Source organism: Lampris incognitus, chromosome 1 (assembly GCF_029633865.1).
Source record: "Lampris incognitus isolate fLamInc1 chromosome 1, fLamInc1.hap2, whole genome shotgun sequence".
NCBI classification, from domain to species: domain Eukaryota; kingdom Metazoa; phylum Chordata; class Actinopteri; order Lampriformes; family Lampridae; genus Lampris; species Lampris incognitus.
In genome coordinates, this window is record NC_079211.1 from 105,025,391 (window position 1) to 105,052,865 (window position 27,475).

At 43.2% G+C, this 27,475-nt stretch overlaps 1 protein-coding gene across 1 annotated transcript in view; it reads right to left on the reverse strand.

Annotated features, from left to right (window-relative positions):
- The window catches only part of cfap299 (cilia and flagella associated protein 299), a 127,210-nt gene that overhangs the window by 20,557 nt on the left and 79,178 nt on the right, over window positions 1-27,475 (reverse strand). The window contains exon 4 of the mRNA XM_056278685.1: window positions 7,496-7,638. Coding sequence (XP_056134660.1) covers window positions 7,496-7,638 — 143 coding nt within the window. The remainder of the gene's footprint in view (window positions 1-7,495; window positions 7,639-27,475) is intronic.

The following is a 27,475-nucleotide window of genomic DNA, read 5'->3' on the forward strand; positions in this document are numbered from 1 at the left end:
GTCACACTGTAAAAGAAAAAAAAAAACGTAAAATTACAAACCTTTAAATGATGTCATGTCGAAACTCATAAGAATCTATTATTGACCCACCTTAACCTTAGTTTTCTCCAAAACAGTCATATAATTCAGTCTATAATCCAAGGTAAAGAAAATATAAAGTTAAAAAAATATTCTATATCTGTAATACATTTAGCAAGTGACTGATATTTCGCTACCTTTCTCCTCTGAGCGGATGTGGAGTATATATCCTACCTATATCTATATCAGTGCATCAGAGGACATTTTATTTAAAGAGAGACTGTTCATCCAGTGTGCATTCTTTTCTTCAACACCATCCTGCAACATACTAACATATCCAGTCACACCACCCTGCACAACACATCACTCTCCAATCAGTTGTTTCCTTCTGCACAGGTAGTCCTCATTATGACTGAAGATCAACGGGCCTCGTTCATCAGCCATTCATACGTACAAATGTGTTCTTACATACCCATGGGATTTCTTAGCCCTGACGTTTGTCTCAGAGGTCAGCGTAGAACCTGGGTAACCCCTGGATTTAGACACCAATTGGCTAAAACTGGAAGGGATTATGAATAACCATCAGGCTTTGTGTGTGCTGTCAGACAATTTTGAGAGCTAAAAAATTCTATGGGTGTGTAAGAACGAATTTGTACATATGAGCGATTGACGAATGAGGCCCATGGTTTTCTATACCTACTGACGCCTGCTGACAATAGCGGGGCTTCCATCATGCCAGTGTTTGTGAATTTGAGGTTTCAAATGGGAAAAGGATTAATGGAAACACTTTCTTGAAGTAATTTTTGCTTTTGTCGAAAAATAATTAATGCACTACATGGTAGATGGAAATGCATTTGCCAAATTAAAAAAGAAATGTGAATAGAATTTAATAACAAGCACCACTGTCATGGGTGTTGACATTTGGACATATGATGTAGGACAGAGACTAAGTTAATCGTTCGCTAAACAGATCTGATGGACACGAAAATAATCTGTATTTTATTTTTTGCGACTTTAGAAAAGTTTGTTGAGTGGAAACATGCCTAATGTAGTAACTGAAGTGGTCTTTGACTACTCTAAATTCCAGAGATCCACTGGAAAAGTCCATAATGCTATTGTGTCAGCATCGTCTCCTATGTCATGCGTGTAAAGGAGTTGAATCAAGTGCAACTAGACTGGTATATATCCGTGAATATATACGGATATATACCAGTCCAGTTGCACTTGATTCAATTCCTTTGGATAACCATGACCTGGATGAATGAAAACATTCACAGATATGTCATGCGTGCAATAAGCCATGGCTGAACCGGAGTTTTACTTACTGATGTGTGAGAATCTGTTGGTATGGAGCTTCTAAGAGTCTGTCCTGCCATATCTACTTGTTAACCTAAGCAACTCTGCTTTTCAAACTCGCTGCTGCCTGCTTCTTCTTCTGCATTTGACTGCTATGGTGAAGACAAGAAATGAGTAACAACAAAACCGTTCATGATTTGGGTATTTGTGGATTGATAATTGTCGTTAACAGATCAGCAACAGAAAATACCAAAAATAACATTTGTTTGCTTGTGAATATTCAGGATTGTAGCTTTAATAGTGTCTCTCGCTCAAGGCTAGTCCAAAGGAAAGGAGGACTGACCTTGCTCAAGTGCTGTAAGCAGCAACCACACTGGGTGTCATTGTTCCTGACAGAGAGAGAAAGAGAGAAAAGATAGATCAACAACAATGGAGGCAGTGGAATGTATAGAACAGAGAGAAAGGAGAAGTGTGGAGAGTGAGTTTGGGTCAGATGTAAATACAGGCAGACATATAAGGTAGAGAAGAAATAGATTGAGAAGGCAAAGAGAGAGAATGGAAGGAGGAGAAATGTAAAAGAGAATGAAATGTGGAAAGTGTGGAAAGGCATTTAGATGAAGTCAAATACAGACAGTCACATAAGGCAGAAGAGAAATAGATTGAGAGGGCAGAAAGAAAGAGAGGGAGGTGGATGGGATGCTAAAGCAACATGGACAAGAGATGACAGGAAGGGAAGAGGAGGTGGGGAAACCTCATAAAGACATTGTCATGGAGGAGGCCTTACCTCTAGGCAGAACCTGCATGACTCACCCCGCCCCTCCCCATCCCTTAACCTCATTAGGAGTTTTGCTGTCGAATAACAGGCAGAGTTCAAGGGTACGTCTGGGATGGAGGGAATATATGATTAAATGTGGTGAAAACAATGGATAAATGAAATCAAAAAGCTGTGCACTGCGGACCCTTTGGTGACAAAGAAGGGAAAACCACTTCGCACACTCACGCTCAACTGTTCTCTTCAGTGCTACAAACATCACTGTATTCCACTTTGATGTCTTGGTTGTAGTTTTAGGGAAAACAGCTTTATGGAGGTTTTCATGAATTAAAATCAGACAAAGTGTAGCTTTGGCAAGGGCACCATTACATAACCTACATCTTATTGTGACAATGTGCAATGCATGTTTTTTAATGACATGAGCCTAGTTACGTGAGGGAATTATGAAAATGTCAGGAAAATAAGTAAAAACATTATTTTTTTTTACCATTTTAAGCAACATGGACAATGAGAGCCTTCGGCCAAAAACCTACTTACTGTATTTCCACGCGTATAAGTCACTGTTTTCTTTTTCTTTTTTTTCCCTTTTACTTGTCTGGCTGGTCCTGCGACTTATATTCCAAAGCGATTTATACAACGTAATTTCGTCAGACGAATACACTGCATTTCAACTAATGCCACTAGATGGCACTGTTTAATCTTATGACTCAATTGAAAATACTGTACCACCATATATATGCGACTTATGCGACTTATACACCGAAGCGACTTGGATGTTATTTTCCATGCAACAACGCGTTTTTTACTAAGTGCGACTTATACTCCAGTGCGACTTGAGGTCCGGGAAATATGGTAACTTTAATTACTCTACATGTACACAACATTGTTGCCATGCAAGCACCATTGTTCACAAACGCATCTGCATACTTTTTGTCTGACTGGAGGTTTAAAAACATTTCCACTAGTGGGCAGGTAAGGCACAAGCTCTGTTAGCATCTCTTCTAATTTTTTGACCTGCTATCTGTCACATCACTGGACATAAACTAGTGCTTACCGTCTGTATATTGCCCTCATGGTTTGTGTGGATATTGCATCTTGTGGATAGTGTTAATTTAGGAAAACATACACAAAAAAACACACCGAATGACCTAAGGCTGTGTGACAGCTATCTTCAGCATGTGTAAGCATAATTGAAGCAAGGTATGTTTTGACTGGGATGTTTTATGCTCTGTGAGGGAATTTTGTTGGAAAATTTCAGCTGACAGAAAATAGAAATCTATATTTAGTGACATCTTTAAAAATACCAGCCCATTTTAAAACATGTTCAGGCCAGTGGAGTTCTGTGCTACACTGACACTGGGGTTGTACAAGTAACTATTTGTTGATTCACCAAGTGTGGACATTACCATACAACTGGCTCTCTCCTTCCCCTGCCCAGGTGTATTTGCTCTCATGTGATTTCTAGCACATATCTGAAATGTAGGGGATATGTTACCATGCAAGACTATGTGGAATGTAGAAATGGTTTTGGTTTCCAATGATTTGCTGCCAGCAATCTATGTACACAAATCCCCAGTTAGACAATTACTAAGAAGATGTTATCTGGCGCACTGAGTTACACACAACAGATTTGAGCTCTCACCTACAAGTTCACCAGTTCATGTTGGAATGCTTGCCCTCGAGTCATTCCCTGGGCACTGGTGTATCTCACTTGCAGTTGAAAACATGTCTTTTGACCAGTGTGAATAGGAAGGTTAGGTATCCTAAAACTAATTGTTCACAAAAAAAATGTAATTCAATTTTTTTCATTGATTTTGAAAAGGTTGGTACATGACAAGTTAACATATCAAATGAGACAGATCTGTACATGAGAGGATACAGCACTAGTCATTATCCAAAGAAAAGGAAGCCACCCAGACAAACAAAGATGGCGATCATATTTCAGGATCATCAAACAATGTAATATAATTCCAAAAATGACCCCAGATTGGTCCCTTATAATGGTTGCTATCAGTCATGCTGATTAGCATGGATTCATATGAGGCGGTTTTTGTCATATTCTTGACTCATTCTTTTAATTCTAGGCATTTAGGAGTTTTCCAATACCTGAGTATTGTTCTAGTAGCCGTAGTAACTAGGGGTCGACCAATTATTGGCATGGCCGATTAGCGGATGTGATGTTCCCCTAATTTGGCTCTACTTTCAAAGTAGGGCTCATCCAAAAAATGTCACCCTCGACACTGCACTTCCTTGGGTCCTCACTGATACACCTGCCAAGTGTGAAGTTGAGCGGATGAACGGTTGAGAAAATCCCGTCCCTTATAATACAGGGTCCTCCTGCATTGGAAAATAAAATGCTCTATCCTGTATTGAATCATTAAGGAATGTGATTTGTCCCGTATTTTCGCACACGTTTTTTTTCATATATATACACTAGGTCTTCAACGTGCTGAGAATAACATGACATCAAGTAAAATCAAACCAGTTATACAAGCGGAGTGGAGAAGTTTTATTTCAGTGGTGAGCTACAGACCAACAAGCTCTGCGTGCTGTGTGAGATTGCACGTCAGCGTCACGCCGTCAGCGTTGCCAGTAGGCCTAACTCAGTGGTTGCCTTGTACAGTTAAAAATAGCACCCTCAGTCGCATGCAGTTACTGATGGTTTCCATTTGTTTGAGATGGACACAATGTTATGCTTGTGATGTTTCAGTCTTGTTTGGGTCAAACCTATCAGTATTACAAATCCAAAGTATAATCCAAATATTTTTGTTACGCTTATAATTTTAAGTGCTTTTGTTATTTTGTCTTGCAATAAAATACTCCAAACCATATGTATCGGTGTACTGGATTCATCGGAGGTGTAGGACTTGTGGCAGGGGGCAAGGGCTTGGGGGCAGGCGTCTCTTATTTTTCCACATAAAAGGTGGCAACCCTAGGACATACATACAGACAGACAGACAGGCAGACAGACAGACACTCCCTCCATTTTAGTTAGATAGGAAGCCGATGGTTGTCATAATGTAAGATAATGTTGAGTCTCAATGCAGTAGCAAATGTCAACAGGTTTATTTGCTGATCCATTAGCCAGCTGACTAGCAAAGTATTGATAGGCTACAACGTTATTTGTTGCTGCTGGGAGCTCCCTGCACTTTTTGTTTCAAGATAATCAGAAGTTCTCTCTTAATTAAACATATGTTTAAAGGCATTTTAACGAAGTTTTGTGTTGCAGTTTGTGTTATTCTAAATTTTGACACCAAAAGTTACATTTTTACTGCAAATGTATCGGTTCCAAATATCGGTTATCGGTCTCTTTGATTACTAATAATCAGTATCGGTATCGACCTTAAAAAAACCCAACATATTGGTTGACCTTTAGTAGTAACCCAAGCCATAACAACCAAAAATTCCTCTCTTTGTAAGTTATGTACTTGTGATCTGTGTCCTAATAAACACACTCTTGGGAGATACTGGCAACGTCTTACCAAGCCACTTGCTTATTGTGTCTTAACATTTTCTGAATAATTGGGCATCCCCAAATACAGTGTATGAATGTGCCTATTTCCTTCTGGCGTTTCCTACATGAATTATTAGTTAATAAACCCATCCTATGTAATCTGGTATTGTCCAGTAACACTTGTATATTATTTTATATTGAGTGAATTTACTTTTGGATTCCCTGACATAATTGCCACAATTGGAAAAGATTTTCAACCACTCCTCTTCTTCCAGTGTACATCCCAGGTCTTTCTGCCACATTATTTTCAAGTTATTAAAACTTCTACTTACTTACTACTGAGCAGTCCATTCTGTAAATGATAGCTAGAAAAGATAGATAGATAGTATCTGTAAAAGATAGAAGCATGAAGGTGATCCACTGGCAGTTTGAAGAAGTCCATAATGTGGTTTCCATCCATATCTCGAGTCCTAGAGATAATACAGTTACTAATTTGGAGATACTTCCAAAAATGTTCTTTTCCTGTAAGGGTGTATCTCTTCTCCCTTGTCTCCTTTACACAGTCAGAACTTTACAAAACTGACAGGTTTTTGGCAAAGACAATAAGGTTGACCAACACGTTTCTTCAATGTTCCGCATAGTATTTGCCCTGCTCTGTAAGATATTGTATTGGTGCTGTCTGTCTGTCAAAGACTTTGAAGGCTGGACAAATGCCATGAAATTTTTAGAAAAGATGGGAAATGGTCTACGGATAAACTGATTGAATTCAGGTGGGGAATTGGGTCAAAGCCATGGTCAAGGTCACAGAAAAGGGAAAAAAATCGGTTTTAGGCAGTAACTTTTTTTTAAATCAACGCTTTTCTTCAAATTGATTCCAAAATGTTCAACTTTCACTTCCAAAGATGTATTTCTATCCACTTCTGTAGTGAAACGTGAATTTATCTATTTATTTATTTTTTGAAGCTCAGTAGTGGTCAAAGTTCTGGGGTGGGGTTTGTTGTGCCTGGCACCAATTGTTTTTTATATCATGAACACTACCACTGTAGATTATAATGCAATTTGTTTCACTAGCCATTGTAGAATGCCATGTTGTATAGCATCTTGTTGACATGGAGATTTGTTGCTTCAGCACAAAAACTGGATGTTGCTCAAGGCTGTCATACATGTTAAGCTTTTGTAATAATTTTGTAATAATTTTGTTAATTATTGGGCATATTAAAAGCATTATAGCTGTAAAGCCCACTGAGGCAAATTTGTAATTTGTGATATTGGGCTATACAAATAAAACTGACTTGACTTGACATTGATGGATATAATGAGGATTTGGGATTACAGTCCTACTCTTTTCTGATGATTTAGAGATTTTTGTCCTGTATGTATGTCTATATTCTACTGTGGCTGGTAATCTATACCTGAAAATTCAGGCCTTAAAATAATTGCAGAAAATTACCTTTGAGAAGTTCTTATGTCATTAGCATATTTAGAATATTATAGTTTTAAAATACCCATCCTATGCTTTCCCAAGAGCACTAAAAGCTAATACATTTATTTGGGATGATAAATTTGGAGCACATTAAATCACTGAACTGATAGGTTAAGGTCACCCTAAAACCAGCCCATCACTCTGACTCTGGATAATCATGTCCGTCTTGTGAGACAGAGTCAGCACTTAAGCAATTCTTTTCTTAGCTTCTCTCAAACGTGCACTTATTTCACATCTGTGTAGAGCGGCGATTCAGCGCCTTGACGGCATTTCAAAGCCACAATGGATGGCGCTGTACATGCTAACCACAGTGGCCCTTTGTGGAGCTCCATCCAAGTCCATTGGTCTCTCACGTCAAACTGAATCTTTAATCCTGGATAATAAGATTTCCTTACCCTTCAAATCTTGTCAAATCCCACTCAGCTCAATTCTCCCCAACCAGCGGGGACCTTTACAATAAGAGTAGGCTCACCTTAAATCCGATCGTCTTGGCATAAGCCTCTTCTTTCCACTGAAGTATGGTTCAAAATCTTCAGTTCTGAGCCTTTGGGCGCAGTCTATATAGGCAGATACTTCCTGTCCAATGCTGTTGTAGTCCCTTATGAAAATAATTGTCTGCAAAAAAGGAAGACAAAGGAAGAAAAACTGGGTTAATAATCATGACCATGCAACCCCAGGAGTAAAAGCCATGGGGGCCAATATCTCCTCTGACCAAAAGAGAGATAGATGGGACACTGTTATAAATACACCCACTTCAAAATATAGGGGCTCATGTTATATTACGAGTCGGCCTCAATTTCAGGCTCAGGCCCAATATGATTCCAACTTGTGTCTGCCTGTGAGAGCCAAGTGTCTAAGACCACAGTGGGCTGCCGACATAATGTCCTCCTCAGAAAAAGCGTGTGGGACTTGGATAGAGATCTTCAACTTAACTAGCTCTGCAGTTCCGCTCCAAGACACCTACGGTCGGGGGGAAGAATGCAGCAGATATGATATTCAGCTTGGAAAGACAGCGGGGGGGGGCTCCAAGTCACGACTTGCAATGGCTCACCTGCAAGACTTTTTTTTTTAATCTTGTTTTTGTAGTTGAGTTTAAGTAGTGCAAAACGGAAACTCAACTCCAAATTTAGAAGATCTTAAGTTTTTTTTGGGGGGGGGGCGATTGTGATTTGGAGTGGTCACAAGTTAAGCCTACAGTCTAAACACTGACTTCTGACAAAAACAGTGTACGGATGAAAAAAAAATCAAAAGCGTCTGATGTTTCCATTGCTCAGTTTCTCAGAGCAAATAAAACACTATGCATACTCTACATATTCTTCCCCCCTCAAACGGTCATATCAGTTCTTTGAAGTGAACTCAAACTATTTCTGCAGAGACCAAAGATGGAGGGAAAAAAGGATGACAAATGAGATTGTCACCGGATTCAGACAAAGCGAATGAAAGGCAAGCTGTCCACAAGCCCCTCGGGCCACAGAGAAACATGAAATGCTCTTTTCATGTTGATTTGATGGTATTGATAACGCCTGATGACTATGGACAGGAAAAAAAAACTCCATACACAGAACACACTGAGGTGTGAAGAGGTTGTTTTGTCTGGCCTCGATAAAAAGAGAAAAGAAAAGGTTGTCTGCTTCAAGGCTTCTTTTTCTGTCTTGTTTACTCCGGGCGTGAGTGAGTCGCCCTCGCCCGGCCTACAGTAACGCCATAAGAGGATCCAGGCGGAATACCACAGCCAGTGATATCACATTTGTATTACTGTCAGGACACGGGACATCTGTGGATCCCTTCACAGAAAGGAGTGTGATAACTGGTGTTCCAGAGCTCAAAGGAAAAGAGGGCTCTTCTCTATCTCTCCCTCTCTCTCTCTCTGTCAAATGTTTAAACAGATGCTATCAGGTTCACAGCTGGCTAGGGGCCGGGGCAAGCTACCCTGTCTAGTGGCTCCTGCACTCCTGTGGCCCATCTTGTAAAGCCATCATCAGGTGGGGCAAGAGGAGCGAGAGTTGAGAGGGGAACATCTGTGGGGAGAGGGGTGGGCGATTTGTGAAGATCCCATCCTCTTTTCAAGTCACAATGTGTTGGCCTGCAGTTATTGGCTCCAAATGGCCAACACCAGCCTCCGGTCAAAGTCTTTGAGGGCGCCGAGGGCCCCTATCTTACGCCATGGAAAAGAAAGCAGAGGACTCCTGTCACCTGCCAGCAATTACCAGTAACAGGTGCTGTGACCTCACAGGGCAGCCGGTGAGGGGCCCCAACAATGGAAAACATCACCTGGCCTGGTGACTGAGGACTGAGAAATGCTCAGGTCCCAGGGAACACCTTATTGGTGGTGATGTGTTTCTCTTTGATTTTTTTTTTTATTTAACATGAACACAGTTGGAATTTCAGATGGGCTGGGAGGAACCCAGCCAGCGCCGACCTTAAGATGAAGCACGGCACAAGCGGGAGTTCCCTTTGAGTCGGCGATCCGCGCAATTAAGCAACATCACAAAGTTTCCAAATCCTCACCGGGTACCCCGCCCTAGAAAAGTGCCGACTTAAACGTGTTTATGCGCTCCGAAACAAACAGTGAAATTTGACCGCCGTTGACAATCATTGAGGTCTGTCAAAATCTGTGCAGGGATTCCCAGCCTCCTTCACAGATGTGAGCTACTCCAAAAAGAAAAAAAAGTGTGGCTTAAAGGGAAGGATTCACAAATTCAAGTCAGTATTCTGACAGCAGACTGACACACACTGTGCTGCCCCCTTTGTGCTCTGATAATGTCCTACAGGTGGGGACACAAAGGCCGCATCAGCTATGACATGTGTATCCATCCATCCATTTTGTCTTCCAGTGGAGAGAGAATTGATGGTGTGAGTGGCAAAGTGAATGTTTTTGAGTGTGTGTGTGTGTGAGAGAGAGAGAGAGAGAGAGAGAGAGAGAGAGAGAGAGAGAGAGAGAGAGAGAGAGAGAGAAAAGGAGAGAGCGGGAGAGAGAGATTATGTGTGAGACAGGAAATTGTCCTTTAGACAGGAGAGACATACAGACAGACAGACAGACAGACAGATAGAGAGATTGTGTGTGAGACAGGGAATTGTTGTCCTTTAGACAGGAGAGACAGAGACAGATAGGGAGAGAGAGAGAGATTGTGTGTGAGACAGGAAATTGTTGTCCTTTGGACAGGAGAGACAGAGACAGACAGACAGGGAGCGAGAGAGAGAGAGAGATTGTGTGTGAGACAGGAAATTGTTGTCCTTTAGACAGGAGAGACAGAGACAGACAGACAGACAGACAGAGAGAGAGAGAGAGATTGTGTGTGAGACAGGAAATTGTTGTCCTTTAGACGGAAGAGACAGACAGACAGAGAGAGAGAAAGGGGGAGAGAGAGACTGTGTGTGAGACAGGAGATTGCTGTGCTTTAGACAGGAGAGACAGGGAGACAGAAAATGTGTGTGTGAGACAGGAGATTGTTGTCCTTTACACAGGTGATTTGCAAACAACACATCCGCGGGAAGTCTGAAGCAAGCCCCCTCCTTCCTGTATGTGTCCCTTCCCATCACAACCACCAATGCCTCCACCACACAACACCTCCCCCAAAACCCCACATAACTCCGGCCTCAGCCCCTGGCCCCCACCACTCCCCACCCTTCTCCCAGTCCCTGGGAACAGCCCTGCAGTGTCAGGGCGCTGTGCAGGTGCCTTGTGGTGTCAGCTGCCGTACTGTTTGTTATTGGTGGGCTTGGCTTCAGGAGGGATCCCGGGCCATCACTAACAACTGTGTAAATTTGTTGGGGTAATGAAAACATCGCCTGGACTAAAGGAAAGAGTTTAGCTGGGAGTTCCTTTTTTTTTGTTTTTGGGGGGAGGGGTTGCTTGCCCTTGTTTCTACTTAGATATTTCTATAGGTGTGTGTGTGTGTGTGTGTGTGTGTGTGTGTGTGTGTATGCCTGCATGTGCGTAGGTGCTTTGCGAGGGTTTGTTGAGTGGGTCAAGGAGGGGCTGTTGCTTATTTGATTTGGAGGTAACTTTAGTCGGCCGGCCTGTGCAGTGCACATAACGGAGTAAGCCATATGTTCTGGGGTGCGCGGCATTCACAGGGCTCTACCTGCATTTCAACTCTAGGCGGGACACGGGGCATCCAGAGCTCACCTACTGACACGTCTGTAGGCACTTCTTCAGGTCCACCTCGTCGCTGGCCTGCATGAAGCCCATGCGACGGGTTCAGGAGAACTTAGCCTGTTTGTCAGCGATCAACTTAACATGGCTGACTCCTGTTTCTTTGCCGTTTCCAACTGAAAGGTTGGGCTACGGACCCGGATGTTCAGCGCGAGAGGTTAAATAGCGTGTTGACTCTTGACAGAAGACTGACACCTTTCAAACAGCATTTAAGAAGCCAGAGCGCAAGCAATGACCCGTTTCTCCCACTTGCATCTGTGTAGTGCTGCTAGTGGAAACACAGATGCCTGACCCAGGGCCTGAAAAGTGGCAAATATTTTTTTTATTATCCCCGCCAGGTGGATAGCCTGGAGGGGATTATGTGCGTGTGTGTGGGTTTGTGTGTGTGTGTGTGTGTGTGTGTGTGTGTGTGTGTGTGTGTGTGTGTGTGTGTGTGTGTGTGTGTGTGTGTGTGTGTGTGTGTGTGTCCGTGGCTAATTTAGCAAACTACTGGACCTATCAGCCTAAACCTTTTTGTGCACAGTTGACTGTATGTGTTTGTTCTTGCTATCACTGCTCCCTCTTCCTTCCCTCTCTAACTTGCTTGACTAACGCTTCTCTGTTGCTGCCCAATCCGAGTCAGTCGTGCGCATGTGTGACTCACATCTACAGATGACTCAGATCAGGCAGCGACATGATCAAAAGTTATTAAGATAACTTTGATAATCAATAAAAAATGCTACAGTTATAAAGGAACAGCTTTCTCTAGGTTGCGGTCAAAGCAGGAAGTGTTGCATATTCTTGTGTCACTGCCTGATCTGAGTCACCATAGATGTGAATCGCGTATGTGCAGCCGTGCATAGTTTACCCAGTTTTAATATATTATGGAAATAAAGACAGGGTCGGGGTCGGACCAAAATGGCTGGATCGCAAACCTTTTCTTTTTGGAAAGTGCAAGTTCACATTAGACTTGGTCGGATTCATGCAAGGGTCCACCTTGGAGGCTGTGCATCCACAGACTGACAGGCAAAACGTTTTTATTAGGTAGATTTTTTTTTTAGCTTGAGGTTGCATATTAAAAACTTTTTTTCTCCATATTCCTTGTTCAATTGACTTGGGCACTGAGCAAAAGTTGTACAATGACAGACAAATATGTTTTTGTCTGTTTGCGTGTGCGTGTATCTGTCCGCTGCTAATCTCACACACTACTGGGCCTGTCAGCTTACTCATTTTTGTGCAGAGTTAGACTGTATGATCAAGGACCTCTCATGGTTGCAGTGATTCAAAACCTTGAGTGCTAACTCCTTGGCCAGTTTTTCACCCAAGTCAAAGCACCAGAGAAGGGGTGATATGCAGGCAGCGCCTCCATATTTTCCCTTCTCCCAGTAGGCAAAAAAAAAAAGTTGTTTATTGCCAAGTCCGAGCACCGGATAATGGGAGATATGCCTGGCGGGGATCTGTGCTCTACTCAGTGCACTCCTCTAGTTAGGATTATTTATTTGGGCATTTTAGCCTTTATTATAGAGGGCAGCAAAGAGAGGGGAAATGTAGGTTAAGAAAGAAGGACATGCAGATGTGCAGCAGAGGTCCAGGGTTGGATTTGAACCCAGGGCCCCGCATTAAGTCCCAGGCCTACATAATGAACACTCAACTGACTGAGCAACCAGGATGCCATGGTAAATACTATCTTTAATAGTTATTCACAATCACCGGCTGATCTCAATTCAAATCGCTGCATTGTGGACAGTTTAGAAGTGCCCACAAAGATAAGTCAATACACGCATACACACAAATGATTACTCACATCTATCAGTTCGAACAAACCCAAGTCTTGCTGTTATGTGCAGACAGAATCCCTCTTAAATATGAGCGCCGTAAGCTGTAGAGCGCTGGTAAGCATGCTTTACCACAACCTTTCACCACAACCCTCCACATGGAACATAGACTGTCAGTACCCGCCCATGCACACTAGTGTGCATATGCGTCTGGCAAAGATGCAGCTTTTTCATATCCACTTAAAATAAAAGAAAGACAGAATAGCAAGTCATATCTATATCAACATGTCCATGCATAGAAAACACAACTCAGTATATGTGGCACGCTGAAAAATCTCCCTGTTTTCTGCATTGTTTTAAACCTTGTTATTTCTGTTACTGTCTGGGATTCAACCGTGCGGTCATGACACTGGGATACCCCCCCCCCCAAAAAAAATCACTACCACCATGCTGGAGGTACGACGTCCCAAAAATAACCCCTTTTTCAATTCCTTAAGCTTTCCTTTCTTGTCATAATGGCCCTAGCAGGCCTGATTGTGCGCACATGCACGCAACGAGGATGAAAATAATCAAAAAACGCCGTTTCCTTTCGTCGTTTATAATTACAGGGTGTGTCACCAGGCAGATGTCTTGGCACCAAAAACAAAAATGTGCAAGTTAACCATTACCCGGCTGTGCGAGCTCCACGCAGCAGTTAAAAGTTACATCTGTATTCTCCCGAAGACCTTCTCTGGGCACGTCTGTCTATCACATGCACGAAAAAAAAAATTGCAAATTCTTTTTTTTTTCCCTCCATGCCTGTGTGCAGTAATGTTAGAGTAACACTAAAGGCCAAGTGTTTTAACAGCGGCCTACAACAGACTCGTGGATAGAACTGTGTGTGGTGGTCAGTTTACACTCCACATTGCTGCTCAGGTTTGTGTATGTGGGATCTATGGAAGGTGGTGTGTGTATGTGTGTGTACACGGTGATTATGTGTGAGAGAATGTGTACATGAAGGGGTGTGCAGCTATACATATGAGAGAGGAAAGTTAGTGTGGCACAAAACATGAGAGTTCTCTCGTTTCCTGTTTTGGTTTATGCACTCTGAGGAAAAACATGTCCCTGGATGACACTTATCTAAAATAAATCTACCTTGACCCTGACCTGAAAATAGGTGAAGAACAGAGAACAGAGAACAGACCCCGGGTCAGTGCACGCAGGACACGCCGCTCTGATAAGGCAGCGCCAGAGTATTTTTGTTGGGATAAATGTAATTTCGGGAGGATGTGTGGCAAACAAGTGGCCTAAAAAAACTGGGGTGCCTGAATGTTGTTTAGGAACATCCGAGCTGGTTAGGAAATGGGGGATTATGGGTATTTGCTGACCCCATATGCTATCCATCTGCATCCGTAAACAGATCGCACTGCTGTTTGTGCAAGAAATGGAGTAAATAAACCCAGCAGCAGGTGTCCTCCTATTGGGCTTTCCAAACATCCAATGGCGGACAGCTACGCCCAGTGAGGTTAGCCATGAGGGCAGAACAACTGTGGTCTTATACCAAAGGGGAAGCAGGTTGGTCAATCAGGCGGGAAGGCGAGGCAGCTAGCTCAACCCTTGGTTGCGTTCACCTGTTTTTTTTGGAGAGCTCGCCAGTAAAGCCACTACCACAAAATAAGTGGCTTAAACCCACATACTTCAAATTACAGGGCACTCAGAATCAGAAAATGCTATCCTGCTTTTCGCAAACGGTGTTTAGGAAATTCTATTAAAACCTCTTAGCTTGGCCCTCTATACAGCTTTGCTTTGCGTACCAGTTCTCAACTGTTTTTCTTACGTTTGTGCTTAGTTCGGGAATTTTTGTTGCACTAATAAATGGTGAATTATCATGACTGGCCAAAAACACAATAAACATCGTGACATATATATATATATATATGATTGGTAAGAACAAGAGTGGCAGAGTGATCTGGAAGGTGTCCAGATTGTGTGGTCCTGGGTGGAAAGCCTTTTTGTGCCTGCTGGCAGACTGCAGAATGCAGGGGAAAAGTAAAAGAACCTAAAGCCAACGCATGCAGTTCATAAAACCTGGAAAAAAAAACAGCATTGCAGTTATGTTAGGGCAGCAATCCTTTTCTATGTTGTGACTCGTCAGTAACACGGGAGGCAAATATTTCATGTCATTTTCATCGGCGATCTAACTGATCAGCCTCCTAAGGTATTAAACAAAGCCTGGTTAGTAAAATATTTTGTAAAAGAAATCCTAAAAGATTGAGAAATCTAAGTAGTCGTTGTGATGGAAGCATTGAACTTTGAGGACACAACCCGCATGCTTCCTTGGGGACAAGTGTATCAGTAGATCATCTGCTGAGCAGCTCAGAAAACAAAGGGGTTTAGAATTTTAAGAGCCTGTTCTCCTAACCTAAATTTACTGTTAGCACAACAAAACCCTGTATTACCATCAGGGAAGAGGACCCACGTTTGCTATCACCATGAAATGGCCAAAAAATAAAAATAAAATAAACTTTTGACATTGGATCGAATAAACCATTTGGATTGTTTTGAAATATCAGCAGCCTGTTATGCAAGGTTCAAAGGTTCAAAATCCTTGGCAGGTGGTAGACATTTCCCTGCAGCTGATGGAAGACCTCCTTGTGTGGAGAATAAGCTGCTGGGCTGACAGGTGGCATCACTTACAGCCCTGTAACAGAAAAGGGCTACTATAGGTTCTGCTCCGAAGAAGAAGAAGAGGAAGAAGAAGAGGAAGAGGAGGAGGAAAAGAAGAAGAAGGAGAGGAGGAGGAAGAGGAGAAGAAGAAGAGGAGGAGGAGGAGGAAGATAAGAAGAAGAAGAAAAAGAAAAAAAGCCAGGTCCTATCCCTACAGTAAATTAGTCGCATGCCTGAACCCATGGAGGAATTACGGGTTGAGAATAGCGGGCGGGTCTGGCACATGTGGTCAAAGCACAAATCAGTCAAACGCCGTCTCAGCTCGAGATCTCAGACACCAAAGTGACCAAGTGAGGCATATCTTTTCCTCCCCCTCCACTCCTACTGTCATTTTCCACATTCCACTGGCTTTCAAATTACCATTGGGAAAGCGAATACAAGAGGGAGCCTAAAAATATACGCAGAGCAAATCGCAACCAAGTGACTCCTGCATTGGTGGATCTGCAAAAACCCCATCCAAAGAATGTAAAACTGGGATTATGGTCTCATTAATTTTTTCGACACTTTTAGCCTCTTAGGTTGCATTTCCTACCCTGTTTAAAGACCATTCTTGTAATTTACTCTCGTCTGTGAGGCCAACCTTAACTGGCTTACATTACGGAAACTCTACGATCATCACAATGGAGGAAACAATGCTTTTGTGGAGAATACACATTTTATTTCTTTAATTATCACCTCATTTACCTACATAATGGAAAATTATTTCCCATTTCCCATTTTAAATAGTCCTCTTTCTGGCCTTTATGCATTTTGCACTGGAACTGCAGCCACCCCTTTGTCCTTCATAAATGTTATACAGTCAAGCCTAACTAGTACACTGTCACAAAACTATTTTTCCAACTAGTTAACACTTGAGTATAACTGAAAAACAGAACAAAGGGCAAATGCTTTTCCTTGTCTTTTTTTTTTTAACCAATTCAGCAGTTATTCAGCAGCCATGCTATACAGAGCGGGACTTCCTCAGCAACAGAACGACACAGTGTCCCTTTGTAATGGCAACATCTGCAACATTACACTGCTTGACTAAGGCACTTTTGTAACGCAACAGCTTATTCTTGACCTGTGGCTTTGACTCGGGGTTGGATAGTTTCGGCTTCATTGTTTTTAGTTTTTGGAATTACAAAGTTGGAGGGTCTGAACCATCCATCCTTTAAGCAATAAAGTTGCTGAACTGATCGGCAGGACAGAAATAAGGTGCTGTGCGTAGGGACGTGCAGACATGATAATACACTGAGACAGTCATGTGGGGGATGTGAATGGTGAAGTTATCCTAAATTTTACATAATTATGGCTTTGATTTACTTGAGTTGCTTTTCTCAGCAGACCAGGAAGCATTTGAGCATGAATACCATTGTCATGCCGATGACACCCAGCTGATCTTGTCCTTTCCTCCCTCTGACACACAAGTAGAGACACGCATTGCTACATGCTTGACTGACATCTCGGAGTGGATGGCAACACACCACCTGAAGCTCAATCTGGACAAGACAGCTGATGTTTCTCCCGGGGAAAGGTTGTCCACACCGAGACCTGGCCATCACCATCGACAACACCATGGTGACGCCAACTCGGACTGTGAGGAATCTGGGTGTGATCCTGGACGACCAACTGTCGTTTGCTGCAAACGTTGCATCAGTTGCTCGCTCCTGCAGATTTCTCCTCTATAACATCAGGAGGATTCGCCCATTCCTCACCGACGACATGACACAGGTGCTCATCCAGGCTCTGGTAATTTCCCGGCTGGACTATGGCAACCCCCTCCTTGCTGGCGCCCCGGTGTTGGCCATCAGACCTCTGGAGCTTGTTCAGAAAGCTGCAGCTCGTCTGGTGTTCAACCGCCCTAAGTTCTCCCACACAACTCCCCTTCTCATGTCCCTACACTGGCTCCCAGTAGCTGCTCGCATCCAGTTTAAGACTCTGGTGCTAGCCTACAGGACAATGAAAGGAGCAGCTCCTTCCTATCTCCAGGCCATGGTCAAGCCCTACACCCCCACCCAATCACTTCGCTCTGGTGCCTCGGGACGCCTGGTTGCCCCGTCGCTCAGAGGCCCCTGCTGCCGATCGACCCGGTCACGGCTCTTTTCTGTCCTGGCCCGACAGTGGTGGAATGAACCCCCCACTGATGTCAGGACAGCGGAGTCGCTGCCCATCTTTCGGCGCAGGTTGAAAACTCACCTCTTCAAGAACTACTAGCCTTGCTCTTAGCACTTATTGTATTCACTCATTAAAATTTTTTTCTTGCGCTTTTACTTAAGCACTGGTTTTGCTCTTAGATGCTTGTTTAGATACACTTATGACCTCTGATGACTAGTAGTTCTCCTGATTTCCTACGTTAAATGCACTTATTGTAAGTTGCTTTGGATAAAAGCGTCGGCTAAATGACTAATGTAATGAATAATTTTGTGACGTTCCATCTAACAACAGTTTTGGTTCATCTATAACCACCGATGGTTAAGCAATACACACGTACGACCTCTTGCTGCAGCTGCAAGTAAGCAGAGTTGGGAACTTTGACCCCAAATATATCATCATGTGACCCCAGATCAATTCAAATACCCAGGTTTAACCCTTTCTAATTCCTGTTTAACTTATTGCCCTCTCCTCTCACAGGCATAATGAGTCGGTGCCGGGCCCCAGTGCATGATGGTCAAAGCGGGTCAAAGCGGGTCATGGGCCGCCCATCACAATCAGATGTAACATAACGTCATGTCCATAGTGAATGAAAGAAGTGAAAGCATTCGGCTTTAAAACGACCAGCAACAGCAAAATGCACCCCAAAGTTATTTATTTTTCATCCCCCCCCTCTTTTTCTCCCCCAGTTGTACCTGGCCAATTACCCCACTCTCTGAGCCATCCCGGTCGCTGCTCCACCCCCTCTGCCGATCCGGGGAGGGCTGCAGACTACCACATGCCTCCTCCGATACATGTGGAGTCGCCAGCCACTTCTTTTCACCTGACAGTGAGGAGTTTCACCGGGGGGACGTAGCATGTGGGAGGATCACGCTATTCCCCCAAGTCCCCCATTCCCCCCCAAACAGGCGCCCTGACCGACCAGAGGCGCTATTGCGGCTTCCCACCCGCAGACACAGCCAATTGTGTCTGTAGGGACGCCCAACCAAGCTGGAGCTAACACAGGGATTCGAACCAACGAGCCCCATGTTGGTAGGCAATGGAATAGATCGCTATGCTACCTGGATGCCCCAAATGCGCTCGACAGTTGATGCCTAAATGAAATACTAGGATAACAGACCACCATGCTATAGAAGAGGAGTCATAATAGCAAGGCCAAGATAGTGATAGACTAGCCTACTTAACAAAATCTGGTGTTGGAGCATCAGATGAAAACATAAGTGGTGACAGCGCACCCGCATATAGACGACATTATTCATGTCTGCCTATAGGCCTCATAAACACAAAACCCTGGTGTGTAGGTTGATTATTAGTCAAATAAATTCTGCTTACATCATAGGCACACTCTCCGGGCTTTTTGCTGTGTGAAGTCTTGACACTTCGCCAGCTAGCTAACTCTTCTATGTGGATATTGCTATGCAGTAGCACACGACCAGAATTATGCACAGGCACACTTAGAACATACTGTATACTGTAGACTCAGTCCACGAGATGTTTGATACGATAGTGGTGAGATAAAGAGGGGTCCACGCGTGCGGGCCCTAAACTGTTGTGGGCCCCAATGCAGCCGCATGACCCGCATATATGGTAGTTTCACCTCTGTGCCCTCTTCCTTGCTGCTTTCATTCAAAGATCATGAGCCCTGACTCCTGTCCAAGGGTCCTGTGGCTGGCAAAAGATGAACGCTACACACCTTTTTATGAGCAGGCCTTGAGAAAACCCTGATGCCTTGTATGAGTCAGAGGCCACTTTTCCAACTAATGAAAAACTTGCTCTACTGCGGGCTTCTCGGGGAAAATACCATTGTTTGACGAGTGATCTTTGCTTGGAGCAAAACCTTATCACATGTAAAAATGAAGTGCACCAGCTCTAACCGCAAACCTCAAAACATGCGAGCCAATCTCCTTTTGATAGTGATGGTGTGAACCGATATTTAATGTGAGATAGCACTGATAAGATGTGTTGTAGAAAAGCCTCAAACTATATTTATTTACTGGAATGACTAAATAATAAGGGAAGAGCCAAATCAAATATAAAGTAACAACAGGAAGGAGAATTAAACTAAAAAAAAGTACTCTGAGCCATCTTTCACCATGTCATCTTTCAACTTTTACTCTGCTCTCATTAGGATTATTTTCCTAGGACATCGCTGAGAAACGACTCTGTGTTCCTGCAGTATTGAGCTTTGCACTCACCACTGGTTGCTTGTAATGTTCATCTAGGAAGGAAGCTAATTCTGCTGGTGAACTAACTGTCATGCTAGATAAGGGCATTAGGAGAATGATTTAAATGCTTACATGGATGTAAATGTTCTATTTGTCTGTTTTCTGACTTGTGGCACTTTACATCTCCTTTGTACTTTGATTTTTACAGTCCTGGCAATGATATAATTGCCGTGTAGCACTTTGATGCCAGGTGGTAACACTCACATTTACGGTACCTGCTAATTGCCGTCTCTGTTGTAAGTCGCTCTGGATAAACATGTCTGTTAAATGGGGGCGTCCAGGTAGCGTAGTGGTCTATTCCATTGCCTACCAACACAGGGGATCCTGGTTTGAATCCCTGCGTTACCTCCCGATTGGTCGGGCGTCCCTACAGACACAATTGGCCGTGTCTGTGTGTAGGAAGCCGGATGTGGGTATGTGTCCTGGTCACTGCACTAGCACCTCCTCTGGTCGGTCGGGGTGCCTGTTTGGGGGGGAGGGGGAACTGGGGGGAATGCCGTGATCCTCCCACGTGCTACATCCCCCTGGTGAAGCCCCTCACTGTCAGGTGAAAAGAGGTGGCTGGTGACTCCACATGAATCGGAGGAGGCATGTGGTAGTCTGCAGCCCTCCCCGGATTAGCAGAGGGGGTGGAGCAGTAACCGGGATGGCTTGGAAGAGTGGGATAATTAGCCAGATACAAATGGGTAGAAAAAGGGGGAAAATATAAAAAGTGTCTGCTAAATGTGTAAATGTAAGTGGCTAGCATGTGTTCTTCCCACATTACAAGGCCTAAGAGTGAATCCTTCCTCATCTCCTGTTAGGACACAAACCAGGGAAACACAACTCTGTGTGACCCAAGATGTTCAGGAGCAATTTCACTGACTTGGAAGAGAAGAGTCTTTATTTGTCTTACCTCTACACGCACACACACACACAAACACACACACACACACACACACACACACACACACACACACACACACACACACACACACACACACACACACACACACACACACACACACCAGTGTTGTAGTACTCGAGTCCAGGACTCAGACTCGAGTCCGACTTAAGTCCTGATTTTCAGGACTCATGACTCGACTTGGACTTGAGCACTGATGACTCGGACTTGGACTTGAGCACTGACTGCATTCGGTCTCGGACTTGGTAGTTGATAAAGGCTGTTTTTTGTTTTTGTTAGTTTTTTTGTTTGGCTATTGTGTCAAAAAAGTAGTAGTAGTAGATGCTGAATATGGAGCTGCCTGGGAAGAGGAAAAGAAGAAGGCCAAACAGGAGGTTTATGGATGTGGTGAGGGAGGACATGCAGGTGGCTGGTGTGACAGAGGAAGATGGAGAGGACAGGAAGAGGTGGAAATTGATGATCTGCTGTGGCGACCCCTAATGGCTGCAGCTGAAAGTAATACTACATTGTGTCACAAAGTAAATAAACTCCCTTTGAAATGGTGACAGCTGTGTCATTTTTGTTTAATGTAGACCTTTTTTATTTGTATGTCAGCTTTGTTAGGGTGCCAGAGTGGAGCACTGGAACCTATCTCGGAACTCGACTCAGACTCAACCTTGATGACTCGGACTCAGGTAATGGGGACTTGACTTGGACTCGACTTTTCTTTGGGGACTCAGACTCGAACACTGGGGACTCGAGACTCGAGGTTTGGTGACTCGACTACAACGCTGATACACACACACACACACACACACACACACACACACACACACACACACACACACACACACACACACACACACACACACATATGCAGGGAGTGGTGACTGAAGAAACGTTACTTCTGCATTTTCCCATCCTAGCTGTTCTTCCTCCAGGGGCAGCCAGGAGCAGTGGGCAGCCCGGGGACCAATTCCAGATGGATATCAATGTCGTGGAAATTGGCCGGGAATCGAACCCGGGCCTCCCGCGTAGCAGGGAAGAATTCTACCACTGAGCCCCCTTGTACCAAAAAAGGATTATTTGAGCTTTTAAATATTAAGCACGTGGTTCAAACTGGCTGATGATGGGGTACGATGCATGCTTTTCTGTGACCATGAGATCACAGAACGCTAATTATAACCATAATAATTAGCTAATTACAAAGACAATGGACAAATTTGTGTAATCTACCAGACCATTTTATTGTTCTTTATTTACTGGAATTGGCGTTCTTGTTTCCTTGTTCAAATGCTTTGAGTTTTTCATTTTTTGATTACTTCACCATTTCATCTGGTCGCACCCTGATTAATGTCTCAACTGTCATTAGAGACTCTGCTGAGCAGATCAGCATTTCATACCAGCTCATTATCTCAGCTCCCACAGACTTGTCTCAGCAATGGATATGATCACTCTCTGGTGATAATCAAGCGCTTTTGTGTCATAACGTCTTCTGTTTACTTCAACTTTCGCCATATTCTTCCACGGCAATATAAGTTTGGTGAACGTTTGGAATAACGCTGTAGTGTCACTGGTGGTGATACGGCGTTATTTACTTGGTTTAGCTGTTTCTCTGCATTCATTTTCTATGGTGCCCCCCCCCCGGGGGGGGGGGAATTTGGAGCCCATCATTGGATATTACCTTTGCAATAGTGACATCTGCATAAACACATTGCTTGATATGGCAACTTTTCTGTCACAAGGTCTTGTTTCCAACCCTACCTCGTCACAAAAGTGTGTCATATCACCTTACAGGGCTGTGTCTCAACAAAACTCCAAATAGGGTGGTGTGACATCACTGAATAGTGGGCAGGGCGAAGTGCTTCTATTGTGGTGATTGTTTACTAAGCCACACTAACCTATACTGATTGATTGACGCTGATGTCCTATTTGACAAAAAAAAAAAAAATTGTGGGTTGGTGTTCACCTTCAAGTATACCGCTACATACTGACACCAAATCCAAACTGCCTGCACCCAGAAACAATGCTTGTGCAGGTGCAGCTAACTGGTAGCCACACGAGATTTGTAAAGTAAGCTTTTATCAAGATTAGAGTCCCTGGGAATTTGTCCGTAGACTCCAGACATCCAAGTTTTGAGGTTTCCTGTGCTTTTGTTTTTTAGTGGTGGATGGTCAGATTATTAACTTTTGTGGTTCCTTGTGGAGAGGAGGCTAAGGCAATCATGTAACCTTATCTGCATTAAGGATTTTAGGTTTTCATATGTCGGTCTAGAAAGGGGGCATGTAAACAGCATTACCATCTGTGGTAGACGCCAGCTCATCAGTACCAACTGCTTACACACTGTGCAATAAAAAGGTTATTTTTTACTGAATGTAATATGCTGAAAAAACCACACACACAAAAAAAAACAATTTTCTCCCATTTTTTTTTACAGACCATCTGTCTGTGCTCTGATCGATCATGTCGTCATTGCCTTTGTCTATCACTGAGTATGATTGCATGGAAACCAATTCCCCAGTTACTGGGAGCAACCTTTAGAAGGCAATATTTCCATCAAAGGGTACACATGATGGGCGGCATGTGGCGCAGTGGTTAGCGTGGTCGTCTCACAGCAAGAAGGTCCTGGGTTTGAGCCTTGGGGTTGTCCAACCTTGGTGGGTCATCCCGGGTCGTCCTCTGTGTGGAGTTTGCATGTTCTCCCTGTGTCTGCGTGGGTTTCCTCCGGGGTGCTCCGGTTTCCTCCCACAGTCCAAAGACATGTAGATCAGGTGAATTGGCCATACTAAAATTGTCCCTAGGTATGAATGGGTGTGTGTGTGTATGTGTGTGTGTGTGTGTGTGTGTGTGGGCGGGCCCTGTGATGGCCTGGCGGACTGCCCAGGGTGTCTCCCCACCTGCCACCCAATGACTGCTGGAATAGGCTCCAGCATCCCCACGACCCTGAGAGCAGGATAAGCGGTTCAGATAATAGATGAATGGATGGTATACCTGATTTTAAATAACTCATTTTTTCCAATACACAGGATGACAGGGATTCTTTTAAAGGGATCCCGTAATTTTTTTGTATTTAAAAATGCCATATTGGATACCTTTTCCCACCAGCAATTTTGGAGCAACGGCAATTAAACATATTAACATGTTTAATTGCTATTCTGTATGCTATCTTTAACGGTTCCACCAGCACCCACCACGTACCCAGATGTCATGGCACCCTAACAGGAGATGCATCAAGTCAGTAACAAAAGGACGAGAAGAAACAAAAGAAGAAAACTGAATGTCAAATGCAGACGAGAAAGCAATAGGTGCTAAAATACAAAGCTTAACATGAGCTAATGTTGAATTGAGTTTAATTAATTACGTTTTGGATATGGATTGATAAGTTGCTCAGTATAGGTGTCAGATAACATTGTTGAACAGTCTTCTTACTCAAATTACAGTCACTACCACCGAATTAGCTTGCCAGTGTTGCCTCAAGATCTGTGACTGTCGGAAATGGTTACTTGCACATCAACACATTCTGCACATTCAGGATCACATTCTGGATCACATTCTGCACATTCAGGATCACGTTCTGTACATTCAGGATCACATTCTGCACATTCTGCACATTCAGGATCACGTTCTGCACATTCAGGATCACATTCTGCACATTGAGAATCACATTCTGCACATTCAGGATCACATTCTGCACATTCAGGATCACGTTCTGTACATTCAGGATCACGTTCTGCACATTCAGGATCACATTCTGCACATTGAGAGTCACATTCTGCACATTCAGGGTCACATACTGCACATTCAAGATCATATTCCTTACATTTAGGATCACGTTCTGCACATTCAAGATCATGTTCTGCAGATTCAGGATCACATTCTTTCTGAATGCAACACTGGGACTGCAGTATGAAACAAACCTTTAAAGAAATTAAGGATAACCACTTTAGTAATTGGTCTAAGATATATGTCTGCTCTTTCAATACGCATGGTCACTGCCTGATCGTGGCAGTTTCACAATGCTCAAGCAAAGAGCTTTGAATTCTTTTCTCTGCCTTCTTTGTTTTTAGGGTTTTTTTCCGGGGGGGGGGATTTGGGGTCTTTGTATTGTTAAACAGCACCCTATTCACTGTATTTGGAGACCTTTCACATGGACAGTTTTGAAAAAGCCAAAGGGAAGCCAACTAAGGTGTGAACATGTGTTAATCAATTGAAAGTTTGACCGAAAATGCCTGAATCATGTTTCCTTGCTTTGATGCTGACCCTACCTCGACAACAATAACCCAAAAAACCCATTTACATGACTTTTTCCAAAGCCAGAGTAAGTCGGTGCCTTTAGGCGTTTAGGATTGGGTTGAGTCTGCATGTCAACACACTCATCAGGAATCAGGAACATTTGTCATTTCATTCCATGCACCTGCACACATGAAATGAAATGAAATGTTACCCCAGCCCACAGCAGTGCAACACAAAGACAAAAACACATAGCCAACATATATATAAAAAAAAATTCACTGTCCAAGGGAGTGAACACCAGCATGCCAGTCTGCATGGGCTAGCAGTTAGCTTAGGCTGACCCGCTTTCATGTCCTGTCAGACCGCCCTTGGTGTTTCCTCTCTAGGCACAGCTCCAGGCAGGGCCGTGGTCTCTGGGCCCACAGGATGCAGCAGTCCAAGCTCTGCCAGCCGATCCAGCGCCAGCTCTCCCAACCATCAAACGAAGGCACAAACTTAGACGCAGACGTGGACAAAGACACTGCATAGACGGTACTGGGTGAGGCCTCCGCAAATTGAAATTCGGGCCACCATCTTCCAACACCGGAAGCAGAATTTATATAGCCATTATAGTCAAGTAAAGATTGAATAAACCCAATTAAAACCTGAGGAATAGTGAATTGTGCAGATTCAAAAGGATACATCAATACACATAATACTTTAATATCACAATAATAACTATAATACTTAAGAACACAGTCACTGCCGATGGTCTCCATGTGTTCATCCCACATTATCTTATTTTGAATCAAGCCATCTCTTAATTTTTTTACAGTAAAATATTTTAGAATAAAACTATAGAATCCCTCAACTTAATTAATGACCAAACTGTTCCTTGTTAATGAGGAACAGTGAACAGCCATCACACTTCCCCACACATCCCCAAGCAGCTTGTATGGTGCGTCTGTCCCAGCTAAGCACCTCTACGTGAAAGCTGGTGGATCAGGGATGTCTAAAAGGTCACATTACTCCAAACCATGACCAACCACATAAGGCTGTGAAAATTATTAAATCTCAAAGTCATTTCCTCAACATCTTGCATCCTCTGATACAGAAAGCCACAGAGTGCGTGCTTCATACAACGGCCGATCTTGCTGTTATTTGCCACAAGTGGGGTGTAATCTCCAGATTCCAAAAGAAATGACGACTGGCAATCAGGAGCCCTCCTCGCTATTTAGCCCCAGTTTTTCTTTTTCTCTTTTCCTATTCACTTCTGTTTCTCTCATGATTAAGCTCGAGTCACAGGACACGTTCAACATTCATCACTGTGCAGCTCTAAACAATGAAGTTAAAGGAAGCAAAGATGATTCTAATGTTAAGAACATTTTAGGTCACACGAGAAGATGAACGGTGATCTTCCAGTAATTTCCATTTATAAAACACAAGTTACAAATTAAGTCGTATTTTGGAGTAAAACCATTTCTATATTAATGTGGAAATAGTCTAATGACGATTTCCACATTAATATAGAAACAGTTATGATATAGTATATCTATCTATCTATCTATCTATCTATCTATCTATCTATCTATCTATCTATCTATCTATCTATCTATCTATATATATGATATAATATAGAAATGAATGTGTAAATATGCATTATGAAACTCAGGCATATTGCCTGATTAAACTACCTGCAATTGTAATTATATTAGCTTGTTAAAATGACATTTTTATCCACTCCTGCCTCCATTGTGGACCAACGGTGGAGTAACAACCTTTATTAGCCACTAATATCACAGAGGTCATAGGTCAGAGCCAAAGTGTTGATGTAACACAATATTCGTGTGACTCTAAAGGTACTGTGTACAACAGAAAGGTGCCAGGGGCCTCATGTATCAGTCATTACTATGGGCAAATTTGTGCGTACACACCCATGGGATTTTGTAGCCCTGAAGTTTGTCTCAGAGACCAGTATAGAACCTGGGTAACACCTGAATTTAGACACCGACTGGCTAACACTGAGGTTTTGCTGGCCTGGGTGATCGCTCGTTGCAAGAGGTAGACAACAGATGTAAGAAGGAAGGAATTACAAATAACCATCATGCTTTGCTGCTGACTGTCAGACAATCGAGAGGGCTAAAAAATTCCATGGGTGTGTGCGCACAAATTTGCTCATAGTAACGACTGATACATGAGGCCCCAGGCCAGGAAAAAGAAGGTGAGGAGAGGTCCAAATGATATTTTTTCTCTTCCAAGTTGGAGCGAGAAGAAGATATTAAACATATTTCATGTTTAATATATCATACAGAGTTCATGATATTAAACACATTTATATTAAACAGATTTAATTTCATGAAGATATTAAACAGATTTCATGTTTAAA